Raw genomic sequence first — 17290 nt, 5'->3', positions numbered from 1 at the left:
GCCGGGCCGGGCCGGGCCCAGCCAACCGACATGCTGACCTTCTTCCTCGTGTCGGGGGGCTCCCTCTGGCTGTTTGCGGGTAAGTCCCCGTGCGATCCCCGTCCGGCCCTGACCCGCCGGAAGCTGTGGTGTCTCGGCGCAAGGCGCGGGCTTCACATCCCTAGTGTGTCCGAGCCCCCCGCCCCCGCTGCTGCTGAGATTTTCTTCAAGGTCCCCAGGTTGGCCCAGTTCCAGCGGGCTCTGGCCGGGTTTGGGAAGCAGGTGGGTCTGCCTCACGCTCTGCGACCTCCTAACAACTGATTTCCGTTCCGGAGCCCTTCTCCTCTTGGGGCGAGGACCCACTGAGCAGATTAGGCCCTGATCCCAGGCAGGGACGCACTTACTGCGTCCTTGTCTGTCAGCGGGGATCGGAAGCCAAGGGTGTTGGTCCCCGAGGTCCGAGCGGGTCAGCCGCGTAGCCAGGACCGACAGAGCTGCCTGGTCCTGGCCAGGCCCTTCCTCATGACTTGTCCGCTTGCCCTTCAGCCAGAGTAGTACAAGATTTCTGTAATGAGTTCGCCTCCCTCTACTCTGCCCAGCACTGTGTCCCCACGGATTCCATCCAGGTCCTTACACAACCCCTTAGGACTCAGCCTTTATCCTAGCCCCCAGGAGGCTGGACCCCTGCCCAGAACTTTCCCCAACTCCAGGTACACCCACACGGGTGGGGAATCTCAGCCCATGCCGCTCATCTGCCCTCTCCGGAGCCTCCCAAATGTACCTGTGGGTCTCCACAGTCCAGTCCCAGCTCCTGGTGTGAATTCAGTGTGATCATTTATATGAAATGCACGACCCGTACACTGGCCTTAAACCTGGCCTAGCCCAAGAGCAGATCCCCTGTGAATGTTAGTATTCATTTCACATTGAAACAGCACTGTTGGGGGTGGTGATAAAGTAGTTTCTGAGCCAAGGAAGGGAAAGAAGTACACCTTTTTGAGATCTTACTTGCTACAGCATTTTGCATCTGTTATTTAACATTCACAGCAATCCTAGAGGTTGGTGGCACCGTCCCTTTTTCTTGTTGAGAGTCAGAAGGTGGCCGCCTCGCCCAGTGTCACATGGATACTATCTGGCAGCCTGGGATTCCGTGTGAGGTTTTAACTGATTGACCAGTGGCTTGTGCTTGGTGATACCAGGCCTGAACCTGAAGGGTCCCCACCCCCAGCACCACCCGAGTTAGGCCATGGGGACACTGGTCCTGAGCTGGGGCAGTGAGTAAGGCTTCTCTAATCCCCTAGGCTCTTTCTATCTGTCAGTGTCTGGTGACAGACTGTGCAGGGCCGCTGTAGTCCTGATGCATACAGAGCAGGCAAGGACAGGGCTCGGGTCTGGGGGTAGGGGTCATCAGAATGACAGTGGTGGTGGTGGTGGTGGTGGTGGTAACAGTCACCCTTCACTGCCTGAGTGATGGTGGTCTCAGAACCCCTCCCAGTGCCAGGACCACTCTGCACTACCCAGGACCCCTTACTCAGCCAGGATTGCAAAACCTTGGTCTTCTGTAGCTTCAGGGAAGTGGCTGGGGGCTGCGGGGCTACTTGTGGCAGAAGTCATCCGCAGCCCCTCACTGTGCAGGGGCCCTGCCTACAAGTCAGGGTCAGGGGTACCTGACTCACACTGGCCTTCTGTCCTGCTTCCTTGTGGAAGGTTTCCCAAAGTGGTGAGGCGCATCCTTGAATAGGAATCGGGGGTTGGCCTTGCTGGGGGACTCTACAGAGTGGTCAGGCGGGTGGGACCCCTTGTGTAGGTGGTAACTGCTTCCACAGACACCAAACTTAGTGCAGAGTAAGAGGCTGAGACTAGTCAATGGCTGTCAGTTACATGGGGCATTCCTAGGTCATGAGTCCACCCTCCTTGGGACTTTTCCTGGACTCTTACTTTGCTCTGGGGGCAGAGAAGGCTCCTGGCCAAGAGCTGTAGGTGAGTGAACACACTTGGGAATGTGCTCTGCCTTGGAATCCACTTTGTAATCGAAGGTCCCTTTCACTCAAGCCAGAAACAGAAAGGAACCCCTGAGGCAACGTGGCTCTTTAATTGAGTCCAGCCTTTTGCAACTCTTTTGGGCTCCAGGGAAACAAGATGAGGTGGAGCAGGGGCTGTCCCACAGCGCCCTGAGGGAGAGAGGAGCCATGGGCGGGGGCTGTCTATGGGAAGCAACACTGGGCTCTGCTGTACCTTGAGCTCCCACTCCAGGCCCAACCAAGATCTCACCTGTGTGTTCAGCAGTGGACAAGTAAAACAGACCCAGCCTGTTAGATGCTGGGCCTGGTGTCGGAACATGTTCTCTCAGTGCCACGAGTCCTCAGGGGACCATGATGGCAATGTGTTGGGGCTTCTGCCTGCCTCTGTGGCCCCTTTTTGCAGAGCACACTTCACTCTTGGAGGACTAATTGCCCCTACGCTCCTTCCTCTAGGCTGATGCAGACCGGTGCCCTTGCTCAGGGTCCAGTCTGTTCAGCTGCACACCTGACCACACCTTAATCCAGGGGCCTCTGTAGCCTATGGCGTGTGTCAGAGGCACATAGGTCGGCGTACAGAAAGGGGAAGTCTTAGGGGCCTTGTGCGTGGAGGAATATGGTGGCGGGTGAGGGTCCTGGAGGAAAGAACACTCTCTTTAGTAACAGTGGCCAGGCTGAGCTAGGGAGAGAAGTGGAGGCCAGGAGTGTGGTGTAGTGAGACATTTGAGAGCAGATATGGCCTGAGGATGACTTGAGTTGAGGCTGGCCTCCCGGAAAGGGAAGGGATGAGACTCTGGCCTCATCTCCCATCCTGGGGGAGTGGGACCAGCCCTGTTGGAGTGAAGCCGGGCTGCTATTCCCAAGGCTGATGGGGAAGGCATCTGGCTATAGCTGACAGACTTCAAAGTGGCCCAGCTTGGCCCTGTCCAGTCCTACCCTAGCCCCAGATGTCCACTAGGATAGAGGATGGGCCTGAGGGCTGGGATTACCTTAGGCAGCCCAAGAAGGTCAATAAAAATTGGAACAGATGATGGGGCTTTAGGCAGAATAGGCAGCTGTGTGGTCAGCTGGGAGCATGGCTCACACGTGAAGGTAGTCTGGATCGGTCCAGGGTCCATCAGCATGTGGGGAGGCCCTTAGTCCTCCTGCCTGTTCCCAGCATGTACGGTGGTGGTAAGATGTTCTAGAGGGAGCACGCTGACACCAGGGGGCAGCAGAACCCAGCCATCCTGCGATCCAACTCGATTGTAAGGGCACCGAGGTTGACCTTCAGAAGGTTGAATTTGGCTCAGCTACTGACCCAGATAGGACCCAGGGCTGTCCCACACCCCAGGTGAGTGGGGACCGGTGTATTTGCAAAGAAGCAAACATTACAGGTTTTTGTACAATGGAAGTTGCCGTTTGTATCTAGCCAGCACCGGACACAGAGTAAGCACTCAAACATTCGCTGAGTGAAGTACTAGGTGCATGTGTGGTGGTAGTGGTGGTGGGGATTGTTGCAAACACTCTGACTTAGCTGCTTTTTCTCTGAGCACCTGTGACGTCATTCCCCGCCTCACCGTGTTCTGGGACTCTTAAAGCTTTTGTTCGTCCACCCCCAGAGCAGAGCAGTGGTGCTTACCCCCCACTTACTAGGTGAAGCACTGAGACCCAGGGAGATTTAATGGGAAGCAACTACAACAGCTGCGAGTCGGACCACACCCTCAGATTTCTAGTCCCGAAGAGGTCTGGGATTCCAGTATGAAGAAAGGAAGTAGGGTGAGAGGTGCATTCCACAAACTGGATGTACTGGTGTGAAGAAAGATTGGCAGCAGGAAAGGAGGAAATTAAGGGGAAAGTTCTGCTTGCCCAGACCTGAGCTCTCAAGTCCGAAAGGCCCAGCCAAGCTGCACTGACCTCGGTCTGTGTCGTGGTTACATCAAGGAGGTACAGCTAGCACAGTGTGTGGGTGGCCCCCCGTGTCCCACAGACCGCATGCATCCCCTGTGATGACACACGTCCCACTGGGTTGCAGTCTTTGGCCTCCTCCATAGGTCTCAGGACTGCCATAAGGGAAGGGCCATGGGGGCTCCATCTGTATCCTCAGCCCAGGGATGGACCTACAGTATGCTTTGTGTTTATTGCATAAACACATGATGCAAACAATTCCTCGAGAATAATTTACTTTAATAATAATAATATGTTCTATATACTGTTTTCTCACCAAAAGTCAACCAGGGGACAGGCTCCATGGCCAGCTAGGGGGTGACGCCAGTGTGGTGGAAGCATTAGGGGAAAGCAGGTATGAAGGCCCTGCAGGTGTGCAGGCCAGGTCAGCTTTCAGTGGAGAACCAGGGCAGCATGGCACAGGAGGAGCTCCTGGGGGGCTGACAAGTGAATGGCTAGGAAAGTGAACCCACAGCTCCAGGGGGACTTGCAGTCTTCTCTGAGGGCTGTTGTTTCCTCAGAGCTCCAAGGGGCTATAGCCTCTGGGAACACCAGTCACTGCCGGCCGTAGCTGGGAGGAATCCTGCGGCCTGATGCGGCAGCTGCATGCTTCGTTTAGCCTGACCAGAGTTCCTATTCACCATCTGTTGGGCTCCAGGATTGGTGGGTGCAGAGTGCTGGGTGAGATGCTGCTTGGGCCTTTGGGGTTGTTGTCACTTGCCTGCTCATAGAACTTTCTGGTAGGTGAGGTCCTGCCTGGGTTTATTTCCTTCATGTGAGGCTTGGGATCTGTGGTAGACAAAAGTGGACTATGGCAAGTGTGTTGGAACAGGAATTCTGAGTCCAGTTGAGCTATCTGTCCTGAGGCCCAATTAGTAATCTCAGCCTGAAGAATTTCATATCCAAGGTAATCCCACCTGACTTTATTCAGCTACTCTTCCCAAGACACCCTTCCCTCCAAATCTAGTTCAGGCGTTCCTCTAGGGGGCGTCCTTGGAGAGAAGGGTAAGGCTGGCTTGTCACCACCACTCAAAACAGTCACCTGCTAGGGCTTTAGAACAGTAAGCAAGGCCAATGTGGAAACAATCAGCTTCTCAGTTTTCAGACCCTAGGGTGAGTGACTCTGGATTGGTATCTTTTGGGGCCAAGAGCATAGCTGATTATTGATGGTCACAGGAGGAATGAGAGAGTATAACCAGGCTCAGGTTCAACGGGCAGTTCTGAGACAGACCCCACCCACTAGTGGCTGGAACCCTATTCATTCCCAGCTCCATGTGTCCACCATGCAGGAAGCGGGTCCCAAGGGGCTGAGTAGGACTCAGCCCTGCTGTAAACCCTGTTTTTCCCATTAACATAGACTATATGGGGAGTTTAGACTTCCCTATGGGCGCCTCCTGCCCACCCACCCCTGCCCAGCCCCAGCTACAGACCATTCTGGGCACTGACCAGAGATCTCACCAAATAGGCTGAAAGGCCAACTGACAGTGAGGTCAACCAGATATGGACAGCAAGGTCAGCTGGAGGACACACAACAAGTCAGAGCTGGGTCAGAGACCAGCAAGACAGAATGTGGGTCAGCCAGGGAGACTGGATAGGTGCTGCTTAAGGCCAGTGAGAGGAGAGCAGTTACCCACACGGAGGAGGGGACACAGCAGGGGCCCATTGGGTCTGAAGTGACTCCTCGACTTCGGAAAAGGCAGCGCCCCAGGACCCTCTGCTCTGCTTCTAGCATTGGGGCTACATGAAGCCACCTAGACCCCAGGACTCTGCTTAGTGACTGGAGAACTCCGGGGTGAGGGTGATGGAACTTCCGGCAGATGGGGTGGCTGTGGTTTTCTCCTACTCACCCCTACTGAGTCCCATATTTGGTCCCCTGCCCTGCCTGAAGCTGCTCCTCCCAAGCCTGGCTTTCTCTAGGGGAAGGGCAGGTCTTCTCTCGGCTGGTGGGGGATCTGGAAATTGTGTTCCTGACCTCTTTGCCAAAGACCAGACAACAGGGTAGATGGTAACCTACCCTGAAGCCTGCTTTTCTAGATCTGGTTTGAACTCTCCTCCACCTCCTCTTCTGCCTCCTGATTCTCCTCCCTGGATGGCCCCTTGAACTTTCATTGAGACACATTTGACATATTAGCTTCATGCACACGCTGTGTGGCCCCAACTAAAATAGGAAGATTTAAAGAAGGAGGTGGCGGTGGGTAATTGGCCATTCAGCTGGGCTGAAAGGCTGACAGTGCCCTTGGATTGTGGGAATCTGTGCGGCACCCTGCAGCCCTCCCGCTGGCTCAGAACCAGTCCTAAGTGGTTTTGTCCCAGCTGAGACCTCAGGCTGACTGGTCTTGCTGTGTCATTGCCTCCTGTTGCTGGGAGTGTGCGTGGCATCCGTGGTTGTAGAGTACGAGATTTGTCCTGTCATTAAAGACAGCTTTGGTTAACTGTAGGGTATCAGAAAAGGAGTGTTTCTGGCCGCTCAAGTCTGAAAATGCCTGAAGTCTTACCTTGTCATGCTGCCTCTGTTGAAGAAGGCATCTGAGCCCTTGGGTGGGTGGGGCAGTGGGTGGGGCATCCCCAAAGGCCCTAAACCCACACGCTGTGCTCAGGGTCACCATGAACCCCGTGCTCAGCTCAGCACTTCCAACAACAGCCTCATGGAGCCACCCGGAGCGGAGAGATGCCAGGCAGAGGATGCACATGGTCTCCATTCTTACAAGTCCTCTGTGCACTACAAAGTCTTCTTGTTTATCGGATGTTTCTCTTCCTGTTTCTTTTTCCATGTTCACCACCAACACCGTGAGAATTCCTGAAGTTTTGTTAAACAAAAAAAAAAGTGTGCTGCCTTGGTCTCAGCCATTGCTGTTTTTGACAAGGACAAAGCCTCCAAAGGTGCGATCCTGTGTCTTAACCTCACGGTGCTCTCCTCAGCAGCTACAGAAGCCTCCCACTCCCTGCCCTGTGGAAGGTGTCGGGTCCTCTCCAGAGAGGGTGGCGAGCGAGAACTCTAGTGATGGGCGCTCTGAGGAGGTCAGTGTGAAAGCGTCCAGCGGCCTTCCCGGGCCAGCTGGGGCCGCGTTTTGCTTTGGTCTGAAAGACATTTTTGTTTTCTGGTGAGAACAGCCCCAGTCTGGCGGAGCTGTAGAGCCAGGAGCAGCAGCGCGGATGCCTTCATTTGACAGGCCCGGAGTGGAGTGATGGGCCAGCCAGCAGCCGGCCCTCCCCTGCCCTGCTCTCCCCTGCCCTGCACGGAGCCGGTCATTTGCATATTCCCCATTCATCCTGGCCTTGAAAAGGGAGGCCTGACTTCCCAGTGCCCCAGTCCGCCTCAGGCCAGGACTCGAGTGAGCCGTTAACCCTATGATGCTCTCCTGGGCCAGCAGCAAGGCTTGGCCCTGTGCCGCAGCAGCTCTGCACCCCTGCCCTGCAGGGAAAGACCTGGGAGGGGCAGGTTCCTGTTGACCAACACCAGCTTTCACTGAACTGGGAGAAATTCATATATCTTCCTTTCTGTGATGTTTGGAAGAAAAATTATGTCAAGAGTATGGGGCAAGCAGAAAATAAAGCTATTGATTGAATTTGCCAGAAAGCTAAACAACTTTCAAAACCTTTTCGATCTGCCAGGAAATGTACCCTTAACCAAAAGCAAAACTGTTTTCTTGCTCAGTGTCTAATGCGCACGCACACACGCACGCACACACACACGCGCGCGCGCAGTAACACCTGGCCTGGTGCATGAAGGAGCCTTGCAAGCTCCTGGCAGTAAAGGCTGTGCCTGCGCAGGAGTACAGGGAAACCTCTGGCCTGGGCTCTTATGCATCCCAGACACCTCTCCTCCCTTCCCCGGCATCCGACAAGTGAGCGGGTGGGTGCTAGTGCTAGCTCCTGTGCTGTGACTCGGAAAGCAAGAGGCCACGTACAGTATACCAACTTGCGTATTTTGCCCTGCACAGCTAACTGCCATCCTGTCAGCCTTGGCTTCCTGCTCTGGTCCTCAGTCCAGCCAGGCCTGTGCCTTCTTCCTGCCCCTGCTGGAGCGCTCCTGTGCCATACCTTACAGGCTCTTCCTATGACTCACCAACCCACGGTGTCACTGTGCCCTAGCCAGGCTCCTGCTAGCTGGAGGCGGTGACCCTGTCCTATCTGTACCTGATTGCCTGCAGTTGAACTCCTAAAGCACGAGCAGTCAGTGTCCTTTCTAGAGTTTGAACCCGGGGAGCTTATGGTGTGTCCTGAGTCTGGGTCAGTGATGGAAATGGATCACCGTTCTGGAGGACAAGACCCTGGCAACATTAATATACATACATCCATCTGTTACAGCCACAAGATTTGGCTTCTTGTACAGTGAAGCCTGGCCAGGGGGTGTCCCTTTGCCTATGTGGTCACCATGGCCCTCGCTGGTATTCTCAGGGTTCTGCCTGTGTCCCAGGGCTTATGTGGAAGGAGAGGCAGCGAGACCTTGGCTTATCCACCTCACCAATCTTGGGCATTGTACTCTGTAACTGTTTCCAAAGGGTCTGCCGTCATTGTTTTACCTCTGTTCTTTGCTCTGAGAATTTTGCTGAATTTTGTTCATCGTAAAGGCAATCTTTATCTCAGAGCTTGCAAAAGACACTGTGTTTCTGTTTGTTCCTCTACATTTCAAGGCTGTTCGTATTTTTGAATTCTGCACGTGTTTTTTGAGCCTGGCTTCCTGGGGCAGTGCTCAGGAATGTGGGTCCGTGTTCCCTGGCCAGGACTTGGGGTGAGTGAGGTTCTTGAGAGGTCCTGTTGTGAGGATGGGGGCATAGGGTCAGTGAAGGCTGCTAACGGGTATGTTCATAATGGGCTTGGGATCAGTGGCTCTGCCACGCAGCCACTGCCAGGCTTAGCTGGGCCTTTCCACATCCAGGGGGCTTAATTCAACCTTCGGAGGCACCATGGGCTCCTCGGGGAGGCTGGGCGGGTGAGCCACTGTGTAACTTAGCAACCCCATGTTACGGCCGCTGTCCCGTGGGGGACATGCAGTGGGTCTCTCTTGGCAGTTCCTGAGTCAGGGCGGCCCTTGGCCCCATATCTGCCCCAATCATCCGAGGTTCTGTGAATGTTAATTAAAACCCAGGAGGGAAACAGAAAGCCCCTTTCTCAGAGCAGATGCAAGGAGAATCCCTGTGCTGGGTGGCTGTGCGGCTGTGTGGGCTATGTGGGCTGCATGTGCGCATCTGCGGGGCAGGTGGCCTGGGTGTGACGGTAAGAGCTGTGTGCCTCTTGCCCTGGCACCTGAGCCACGCACTTCCTGGGGCAGAGCTGTTCCCTCAGCTCCATGCCTCTGGCATCTAGCGTGCTTTGCCACCAGCTAGCTCTTTGGTTGTGGCCCCTGGATTTCCTGCCCCAGAGGTTTCCCTGAGAGGTATTAAAGGAAGACTTTATCTTATTTAAAGAAAGACATCTTTGAATCCAGTGGGGGCTCTGCCAGGAAGAACAGGGAAAAGGCTTTGTGAGCCAGTGATAGATCCTCAAGTATCTGTGTGTTTTAATTGGGGTGGATTGGGGGATTCTGGGGCCAAGTTCTAGGAGAGGGCTATGGAGGTAGGCAGCTACTCTTGTGACCTGCCCTAGACGATGGGGTGAGTGGTGGCAGAATTTGGTCAGGCCCAGAGAAGGTGTCACCTTCCTGAGGGCTCTGGAATTGCCAGACAGTTTGGGCAAATAGCTCTCAACCAGGAGCTTGGAACCGAGACCATGCCCTGGGACATTCAGGCTGCAGGGGAAGGGAGTGTCCTTTGGGTGGACAGAGTGACCCAGTTGGGACAGACTGGAAAATGCCCAGAAGTGCACGGTTGGGGTCTTGTGTCCTGGATTTGTCTTTTCCTCACCAGCAAGTGCAGCTGTGCATACTGTGTGCCAGGCCACACGTTAGCCAGGTAAGTGGGAGTGAAAAGCCGTGGAAGTTGGCGTGAAAAGGCCATAGCAGTAGCCAGAGCCCTCCCCCATCCTGTGGAGGTGGGCTTGGAAGGAGCGAGGCTCTTCCTGGGAGGCCCTGGTACTTTTGTCTTCTCAGCAGAGGTGTGTTTCAGAGCTCACATTAGGAAATAGTCTCTTAGGGCCGGCATCAGGGAGGGACCAGCATGCTGCCCTCGGTCTTAGAGACGAGTCACTCTTTTCCACCTCCTGACTAAGCTCGCTGGTGTAGCCATCTCCAATCCCCAGAGTGTCCCTGAGCAGGTACTACCTGAGACTGCTCCCTTGAGTTCCTTTCTCCAGGTAGAGGGGTTGTGTCCTTGCAGGGGTGGGCAGTGGAGGAAGCTCTCAGGAGAGACTGGAAATAGAGTTCCCTGGGTGGGTGGGGCCGTCTTCCCTCCGCACCGGAGCTCCTGCATCCCCACTGCTTCCTGCAGCCTCCGCTGCTGTGCTCACTCCAAACTCCAAACCCTCTCTGCCCAGGTCAGTTGGGGCTTCAGGTGGATGCAGGAGGAAGCAAACTCTCCTCTAGGATTGAAGATGAGTTGGGGGTGGAGGTGAGAGGGGAACTTGTCAAGACCCTGACGGACTGACTGGCAGACGGAGGGTTAAGCTGGGTTGCCTGGCTCTGAGCTGATCCCAGCCAGCACTGCCCCGTGTGCAGATGAAGGGGGGCCCAGTGGGGGCCTTGAGGGGCCAGCAGCTCCTCACAGAGCTGCTCTGTGCCCTGGTCCCTGCCAGACCTGCTCCTACGGCTACCAGGGAGCCGCCGCCACCTCCGCTAACACCTCTCCCACCACCCAGCTTCTCAGAGCCAGCAGCTGTTGCTCTTGGCTGTCCCCAGGGTCAAGGCCTTCTCCACTTTTGTGCTTTGATCGAGATGTGGTAACCTCTGTCTTTGGGCCCCACAGGCCCTATAAAGGGCGGCTAGCTCTAGTGGGACCAGCTCTGCCACCTTCTCAGTACCAGGAGCCCTCTGGAAAGGTAGGGAATGAATGCACCTGCTTTTGCAAGTTGTCTTTGAGCCCCTTTGTCTGGCAAATAGATGGAATAATTGCTTCAGCTAACCATTATCCAGTCAGTGTTTTCCTTATTCTATGCCTAGCCTTGCTCTCCGTCCAGCAGCTTGACTGAGCTGAGGCTCAGAGGTACGCAGTGACTTGCCCAAGGCCACAAAGCTTTCAAGTTCTAAGCCAGGATTTGGGCCCAGTTCAGTCCAGTTCCAGAATCTCCCTGCAGGCTCTTTCTCTAGCTTATTTGCTGAGGTTCCTGGGCCTTAGGAGAGGATGAAATTTTCTTTTTGGAGCTTTTCACCAGAGGAGGTTCTTTGGTGATTTGGTGTCTTGGCTTATGCTTTGGTGCCATTTCTGAAGGCCGTGGAGGTTTGCAGAGGCTCAGAACCCTGCTGTAAGAAGGTGGATACAGAGGGAGGCTGGGTGGTTCCCAGGGAAGAGAGGCTCGGAGGGGCACAGAAGGCCTCAGTGCCAGCTTGATGAGCTGGGCTTTGGTCCTGAGGCAGTAGAGAGCCAGATAGTGTTTTGGTGCAGTGGCATGACCTGGTCACATCTGTGTTGCAGGAAAATAACTGGCTCAGTATAATCACTGACGAGGGCAAGGGGACCTGGGAAGAGGCTGGCATGGGAATCTGGACCAGGCCTGGGAATGAGGGGATGGAGGGGCGGTCAGGTTTGAGGGGTGCGTAAGAAGCCGTCCTTCCTCACAGAGCCACGCCCCTGGACTGTGGGGCCTGAGGTGCCGGTTAAGACGCTGCACCAGCCGCGGTTCTTGGAACTAAGACAATAGCCCCAGGAACATTGCAGGGACTGCTTCAGGGCTTTGCCTCTGCCATGACACCACTTTAGGGCCAACCTGCTTCCCCCCCTCCCCAGTTCTGTTCCTGTTTCTCCCATCCTGGTTCGCAGGAGCTGTGGCTTTCACCACCCACTCTCCATGAACCCTGATCTGGCCGAGGCTATAGTGAGGGGAGAGGAAGTCCCAGAGCCTCCAGCCCGAGGTACCACTTGGTATTCAGAATGGTTCTGTGCTCAAAAAAAAGGCATAGGCTCTGCTGGGAGGGGAGGAAGAGGAGGAGGAGGAGGAGGAGGAGGGAGAGGAGGAGGTTAGTTTTTGCTCAGGGCTGGGCCCTCCTGCCAGGTGAATATTTACAAATACTCCCAGCTGCTCACTTGGCAACACCAGCACCACTGATCCCTTGGGTGATGTCCCCCTCCCCCACAGCTGCTGCAACCCAGAGAGTCTCCTGGGGTGTGGAAGGAGGTAACTGTGGCTAGAACCCCGGGGACCACCTAGCCCCACTCTAGGTTCATAGAGAAGAGGTCACAGAAGGCCAAGGCCCCGTGAAAAAGTGAGAGGAGCCCAAACTCCCAGACCTCTTGCATGCGAAGGGCTTGGTGGCATGGGTTGGCTCTGAGGCCAATGTCCTCAGAGGACCTGGACCCGCAGCTGTGCCCTGTAGTGGCTCTCAGGCCTCAAGGGAATCTTAGGGTAAACAGGAGCAGCTCTGAGTGAGAAAGTCAGTGACCCTAGAAGAATGAGACCTTCTTGTCACTGCCCAGCCAAGTAGGGGTACAGGCCCAGCCTTGGGGCCAGAGGAGCTGTAGCCATTGCAGGTAGCTCTTTTGGGGCGAGAACCTCGCCTGAAGAGGAGCGGACAGCCAGGCTCTTTGCCCACTGCTCTCCATTGCCCCGATGAGAAGAAAAGACCCAGCCAGGAGAAGGTGGCAAGTTCCTGAGGTGAAGGCAGAAGGGAGCCCACTGGAGACGTGGGCGGGGTGACTGAACCCAGGCCCAGGTGCTGCTGGCCCTGCACCTCCACCCGCCTCCCAGAACTTGGGCCTCACAGTGGGCAGCCGGTATTCTGTGGGTTCTGCTGGCTACAAGGGAGAGGATGGCCTGTGGGACTTGGGTCCAGTGTTGGCAGGGGCTGGGGTGATCACACAAGTGATTTGGGGCTGAGCCGCAGCTCTGCAGCTGCCTTTCATGTACTGTAATCACTGAAGGAAGGGTCCCTATGTGCTCCCTCCTTGCAGTGACTACAGGGAGCTGTGAGGGTCACACCGTGCCATGAATAGGAAAGGGCTTCCCAGGCATCAGGCATTCAGGAAGTTCAGGCAAGTTCAATTTTTCCCTCTGCTGAGGACTGTGCTAATTAACACAGCAACTCCATAGAGCTCAGCGTGTGCCGGGGCCAGCTTCACAGACTTACAGCGCTGACCTTCATATCGATTTCTGGGTCCAAGACTGTTGTCTGAAGAGAAGACTCAGTTCTCTGAGTGTTCCACATTCTCTTACAAGTCCAGCCAGTGTGTATTTGCTCTCCTCCGCTGGGCCCCCTTTCCGCTTCTCCTTCACCTCAGCATCGGTATGACTTCCTGTCAGGAGCCCGCCCTGACCTCCAAACCTGAATCGGGCCCTTCCTCTGGCCTGCCCCGTCTGGTCACAGCTTGGACTACCCTGTCCTGTCTGCTTCGTATCTCTTCCTAGGGACTGAGGACAGGCCCAACACTGAGCTAGGTGAGAGCAAGGCCCATGTGAGGGTCTGCTGGTTGGGTGGAGAGATGGACACACAGATGACCAGCTCGGCCGATATGGGCTGTGCTCTGTTGACACCTCTAGACCCAGTGCCATAAATACCCATTTTCTCTTGAAGCTTAGGGTCTGTCAGCAGCTGCCAAGGACCCAGAACTCTTTCCAGGTGCTCTTTAAACTGTTGGGACCACGTAGCTGATCCTTGTGGAGCTGGTCAGGGGTTTCTTGGGCCTTAGCTTTTCAGCCGAGTCAATTCAGCTTCTTAAAGGGACCGTCAGTCCAGTCAGAGCCCATTCCGAGAGCCGGTGCATGTGTCCAGATTTTCCCCTAGAGAGTCGTTTATCTGACAGGCCTGCCTGTGACGTGGCCACCACACCTATAGTAGAAGTGCCCCGAAACGGCCAGCTGGCTACCTACCCAGAGGTCTCCCATCTTCAGTTTTCTGTCGTGAATTCCCTGTCGTCTGTACCTCCTCCTCTGCTTTGGTGATGCAGAGCCTTACCTGGATCGATCTGCTAGGTGTGGGCCCTCCTGGGTAGCCCCTCAGAATTGACCAGCTTAAGAAGGCTGCTAGTAAAACTGGACTCCAGCTCTCCCCACTGGGTGGTCCCTTTCCCTGCTCCCCAGGAACACCCAGTCCTGTGGAGGGTTGGGAGTCTCCCCAGGGCTCGCATAGCCTGTTATGCATCTGTAGACCATAAACTCCCTACATGGGGCCACAGGGTCCGAGTCCTGCCTCTGCCTAGCATTTGGACCAGCCTGGCCCAGGCCTGCTCTCAGCCCTTGTCTGTGTGTCCGAGGTTGGCCAGTCCCCTTGGGGCCGTCTCTTTAGTTCTCTGACTGCCAGCTGTAGAGTGGAGAGCTTTATGTTCCCGAGGGAAGTAGAGGAAGATGAAGGGACTTGAACTGGAGATACCTCTCTCAGGCTGTCTCTGCTTCTCTGTCCCCCAGCTCTGCACATCACTGACCTCATCTCCGCGTGGTAATGTTACAGTGTAGCACAAATACCATTTATTGGAATTTCAGCAGATCTCTCCTCCCTCAGGGATCACGCAACTGTTTGGCTCCTCTCCAGTGACTGCACAGTAGCCACTGTTGCATTTCTTCTTGTTCCCAAGAAGGAAAACCACAGCCACTGCTTCCAAGGGCTGAAGGCCCTTTAGGAGGGTGCCTGTAGGCGCACATAGCGGCTAGAACCCTGCTATTAATTACTACGGGGCAGTGACCCGAGGGCGTCCCAGGGTGGATGTAACAGCGGATGCCGGGCCCACCCTTGACAGCTTGGTGAGTCCTGGGCGAAGAGCTGCGCCCATTTGGCTTGTGTATCTGCTTGGTCAGCTTCTTCCGGCAGCTGACAGAGAGGACACAGCCCCTGGGACCTGCCCTCTTGGAACCAAAGTCAGTCACCAGTGCTTCTTACAGAAGCCTTCTCGTTGTCTGCCCCAGGGCATCCCCCATGCCACCCTGAGAGGCCCACCGTACCCACATGGGCTGCCGTGGGTGACAGCGATGCCCGGGCCACCATCTGTGACATCACAAGAGGCTGGTTGCTTCTAGAAATGCACACAGCACACAGCTGAGCCCCTTATCCGAGAGCCTTGGTTCCTTCCCCTCTGCTGGGGGGGTTCCTGGGGATCAGCTGGGGGATAAGGGCACAGTTAGTGGTAGGCCAGCTGTGCTTCTCGGCACGGACTGTGCGGCTGTGCCATGCCCTGGTGCTAGCGCAGTCAGGTAAGCCGCTGTTTCCCATCACAAGACCTGCGGGTGTCTGTCTGGTCTCATCCGTGGGAACCGCCCAGCTCTTCTTCCCTCTCTCCGTCAGAGTCAGGACGGGGCTGAGAGCTTAGACATGGAGCGGGAGCCTCGTCACCCCAGTCATCCTGGACACGATGCTAGTGTTTCTGCCGCCCTTCAATCTGTTCCCTCCTCTAGGAGCAGAGATAAGCAAATCGCATGACCGTGGTCACATAGGAGAAGCTGCGTGCTCAGAGCTGCTCTGAGAGCACACCTGATCCCTGATAGACCCAGAAGCAGCCTAAGTCATAGCTAGGGCCTGAGCCTGTGGCTCTCAGAAAAGTGGGCCAGATGTCTGCCAGGGTCGGGTCCGCGGGCTCTGGTTTCTTACCAGGAACAGCCCTTAGTCGAGAGCCAGCTTATGGGGCACCATAAGCTTATGGGTGCGCTGTGTTGCACCAGGAAACCATGCACCCCAACGTGCTCAGGCCAGAGCTGCCTGTGACAGAGCATCCCCTGCCCCTGGGGCCTGCCCAGTGGCTCTGCTCCCTCATCCGCTTCCTATCTCTTACAGAGTTTGTTCTCTCGCTTCTGGAGAAGATGCAGACACAAGAGATCCTGAGGATCCTGCGGCTGCCTGAGATGGGTGACTGGGGCCAGTTTTTCCGCAGCCTGTCAGCCACCACCCTTGTGAGTATGGGTGCATTGGCTGCCGTCCTCGCCTACTGGTTCACTCACCGGCCGAAGGCCTTGACCCCACCGTGCAATCTGCTGATGCAGTCAGAAGAAGTGGAGGTGAGTAGGTGGGAGCAATCAGGCGATAGAGGGCAGACGTCCTGAAGGTAGACGCCAGACTTGTGGCTTTCTCCACGCGGAGAATCCTCGGTCCTTCTCCCTGGCAGCTGACCAACAGACTGCAGCAGCCTTGGGCAGGAGCTCCTGCCGGACAGCCTGGCCTTGTGCTTGCACAGGGCATCTGGCTTGCTGCCTCTTGAGGAGGGGTCCTGGCTCATGGGTGCCTCGGTAGGCTAAGCGCGTCTTGGGGGCTGCCAGGTAAACTGCTCCCAAGTGCTCCCGGGGCCCAGTTTGGGGTGTAGGCCCAGAGCTGAGTCTACCCGACAACCCCGCCCTCTCAGAGCACATGGGCTTGCAGGTGGAGCCCCTGTGGGGAAGGGCATGCAGTGGCCCAGCAGACAGGGGGATTCTGGGCAAAGCCTGGAAGGACTGGTGAGATCTGTTTCTTTTTTTTCTTTTTTTTTTTTTTTTTTTGTTTTTTGAGGGGTTTGTGGTTTTGAGACAGGATCTCACTATGTGTAGTTGAGACTGAACTGGAACTCATTATGTAGGCCAGGCTGGTCTCGAACACATAGCGATCCTCCTGCCTCAGCCTCCTGAGTGCGCTACCACGCCCGGCGAGATCTGTTTCTTTATTAAGCATGTAGAATTTTATTTTACCTTTTTTCTAAACTTTAATTCTGTTCATTTTTAGTAGCTAATATACTGTCATGGTTCACAAGAAGCAAAAGGTGATATGGAAAAGCTTCTCCCTTCTACTCCTGGTGTTCCAGTTCGCCCCAAGGCATCTGTGTTTCTGGTTCTGTCCTAACCTTGAGCAGGTTACTGTGAATAGTGATCCCTCCTCCCACCTTTAAATGATAGCTATACACATTATACACCCATCTTTGCATTGTTACGAGGAACATAAACATAGGGGAGGGAGGTCAAGATCGGGCCTGGATCCGAAGGAGTGCTTTTCCAGCAGGGTGGAGTTGGGAAGGCACAAGAGTGCTTTGGGAAAGGGTGGCTTGTGTTAGGTGTGGGTCTTGCAGCAGGGCTGGAAATGGGGCAGCGCAGTGGCAATGGGATGGCTGTGGTGAGCAGCAGTCCTGGGTTTGAAGCCGGGTTGGACCTCTAGGAGCTGTGTTTCTAGCCAGATCCTTAACTCTCTGAGTCTCAGTGTCCTGTGTGGTAAAGTGGGTAGAAAAAAGTGCACCGAGTCAGGAGCAGTGGCACAAGCCTGACATCCCAGTTCCTAGGAGACTGAGGAAGGAGGATCACAGATGGCAGGTCAACCTGAGTAACTTACCAAGAGCCTGTCTCAAACAAAATAATAATAATAATAATAATAATAATAATAATAATAATAATAATAATAATAA

The 17290-nt window shown here is 55.2% G+C and overlaps 1 protein-coding gene across 14 annotated transcripts in view; it reads left to right on the top strand.

Annotated features, from left to right (window-relative positions):
• The first annotated feature begins 6 nt into the window (after positions 1-6).
• Positions 7-17290, top strand: part of Acsl6 (acyl-CoA synthetase long chain family member 6) — a 54333-nt gene continuing 37049 nt past the window's right edge. For 9 of the 14 annotated variants that reach the window (XM_010639782.2, XM_010639774.2, XM_010639773.2 and 6 more), the window contains exons 1-2: positions 7-79; positions 15706-15926. In XM_010639782.2, coding sequence (XP_010638084.1) covers positions 31-79; positions 15706-15926 — 270 coding nt within the window. In that variant the 5' untranslated portion in view covers positions 7-30. Of the gene's footprint in view, positions 80-8578; positions 8653-9113; positions 9138-9730; positions 9812-10558; positions 10833-14992; positions 15129-15705; positions 15927-17290 lie in introns of those variants that run through there. The other 5 variants (XM_010639778.3, XM_033761555.1, XM_010639779.3 and 2 more) reach the window with 5 other exon arrangements.

Source organism: Fukomys damarensis, unplaced genomic scaffold, assembly GCF_012274545.1.
Source record: "Fukomys damarensis isolate Sample0158 unplaced genomic scaffold, DMR_v1.0_HiC HiC_scaffold_9, whole genome shotgun sequence".
Lineage (NCBI taxonomy): Eukaryota > Metazoa > Chordata > Mammalia > Rodentia > Bathyergidae > Fukomys > Fukomys damarensis.
This window is presented reverse-complemented; position numbering and strand designations above follow the sequence as displayed.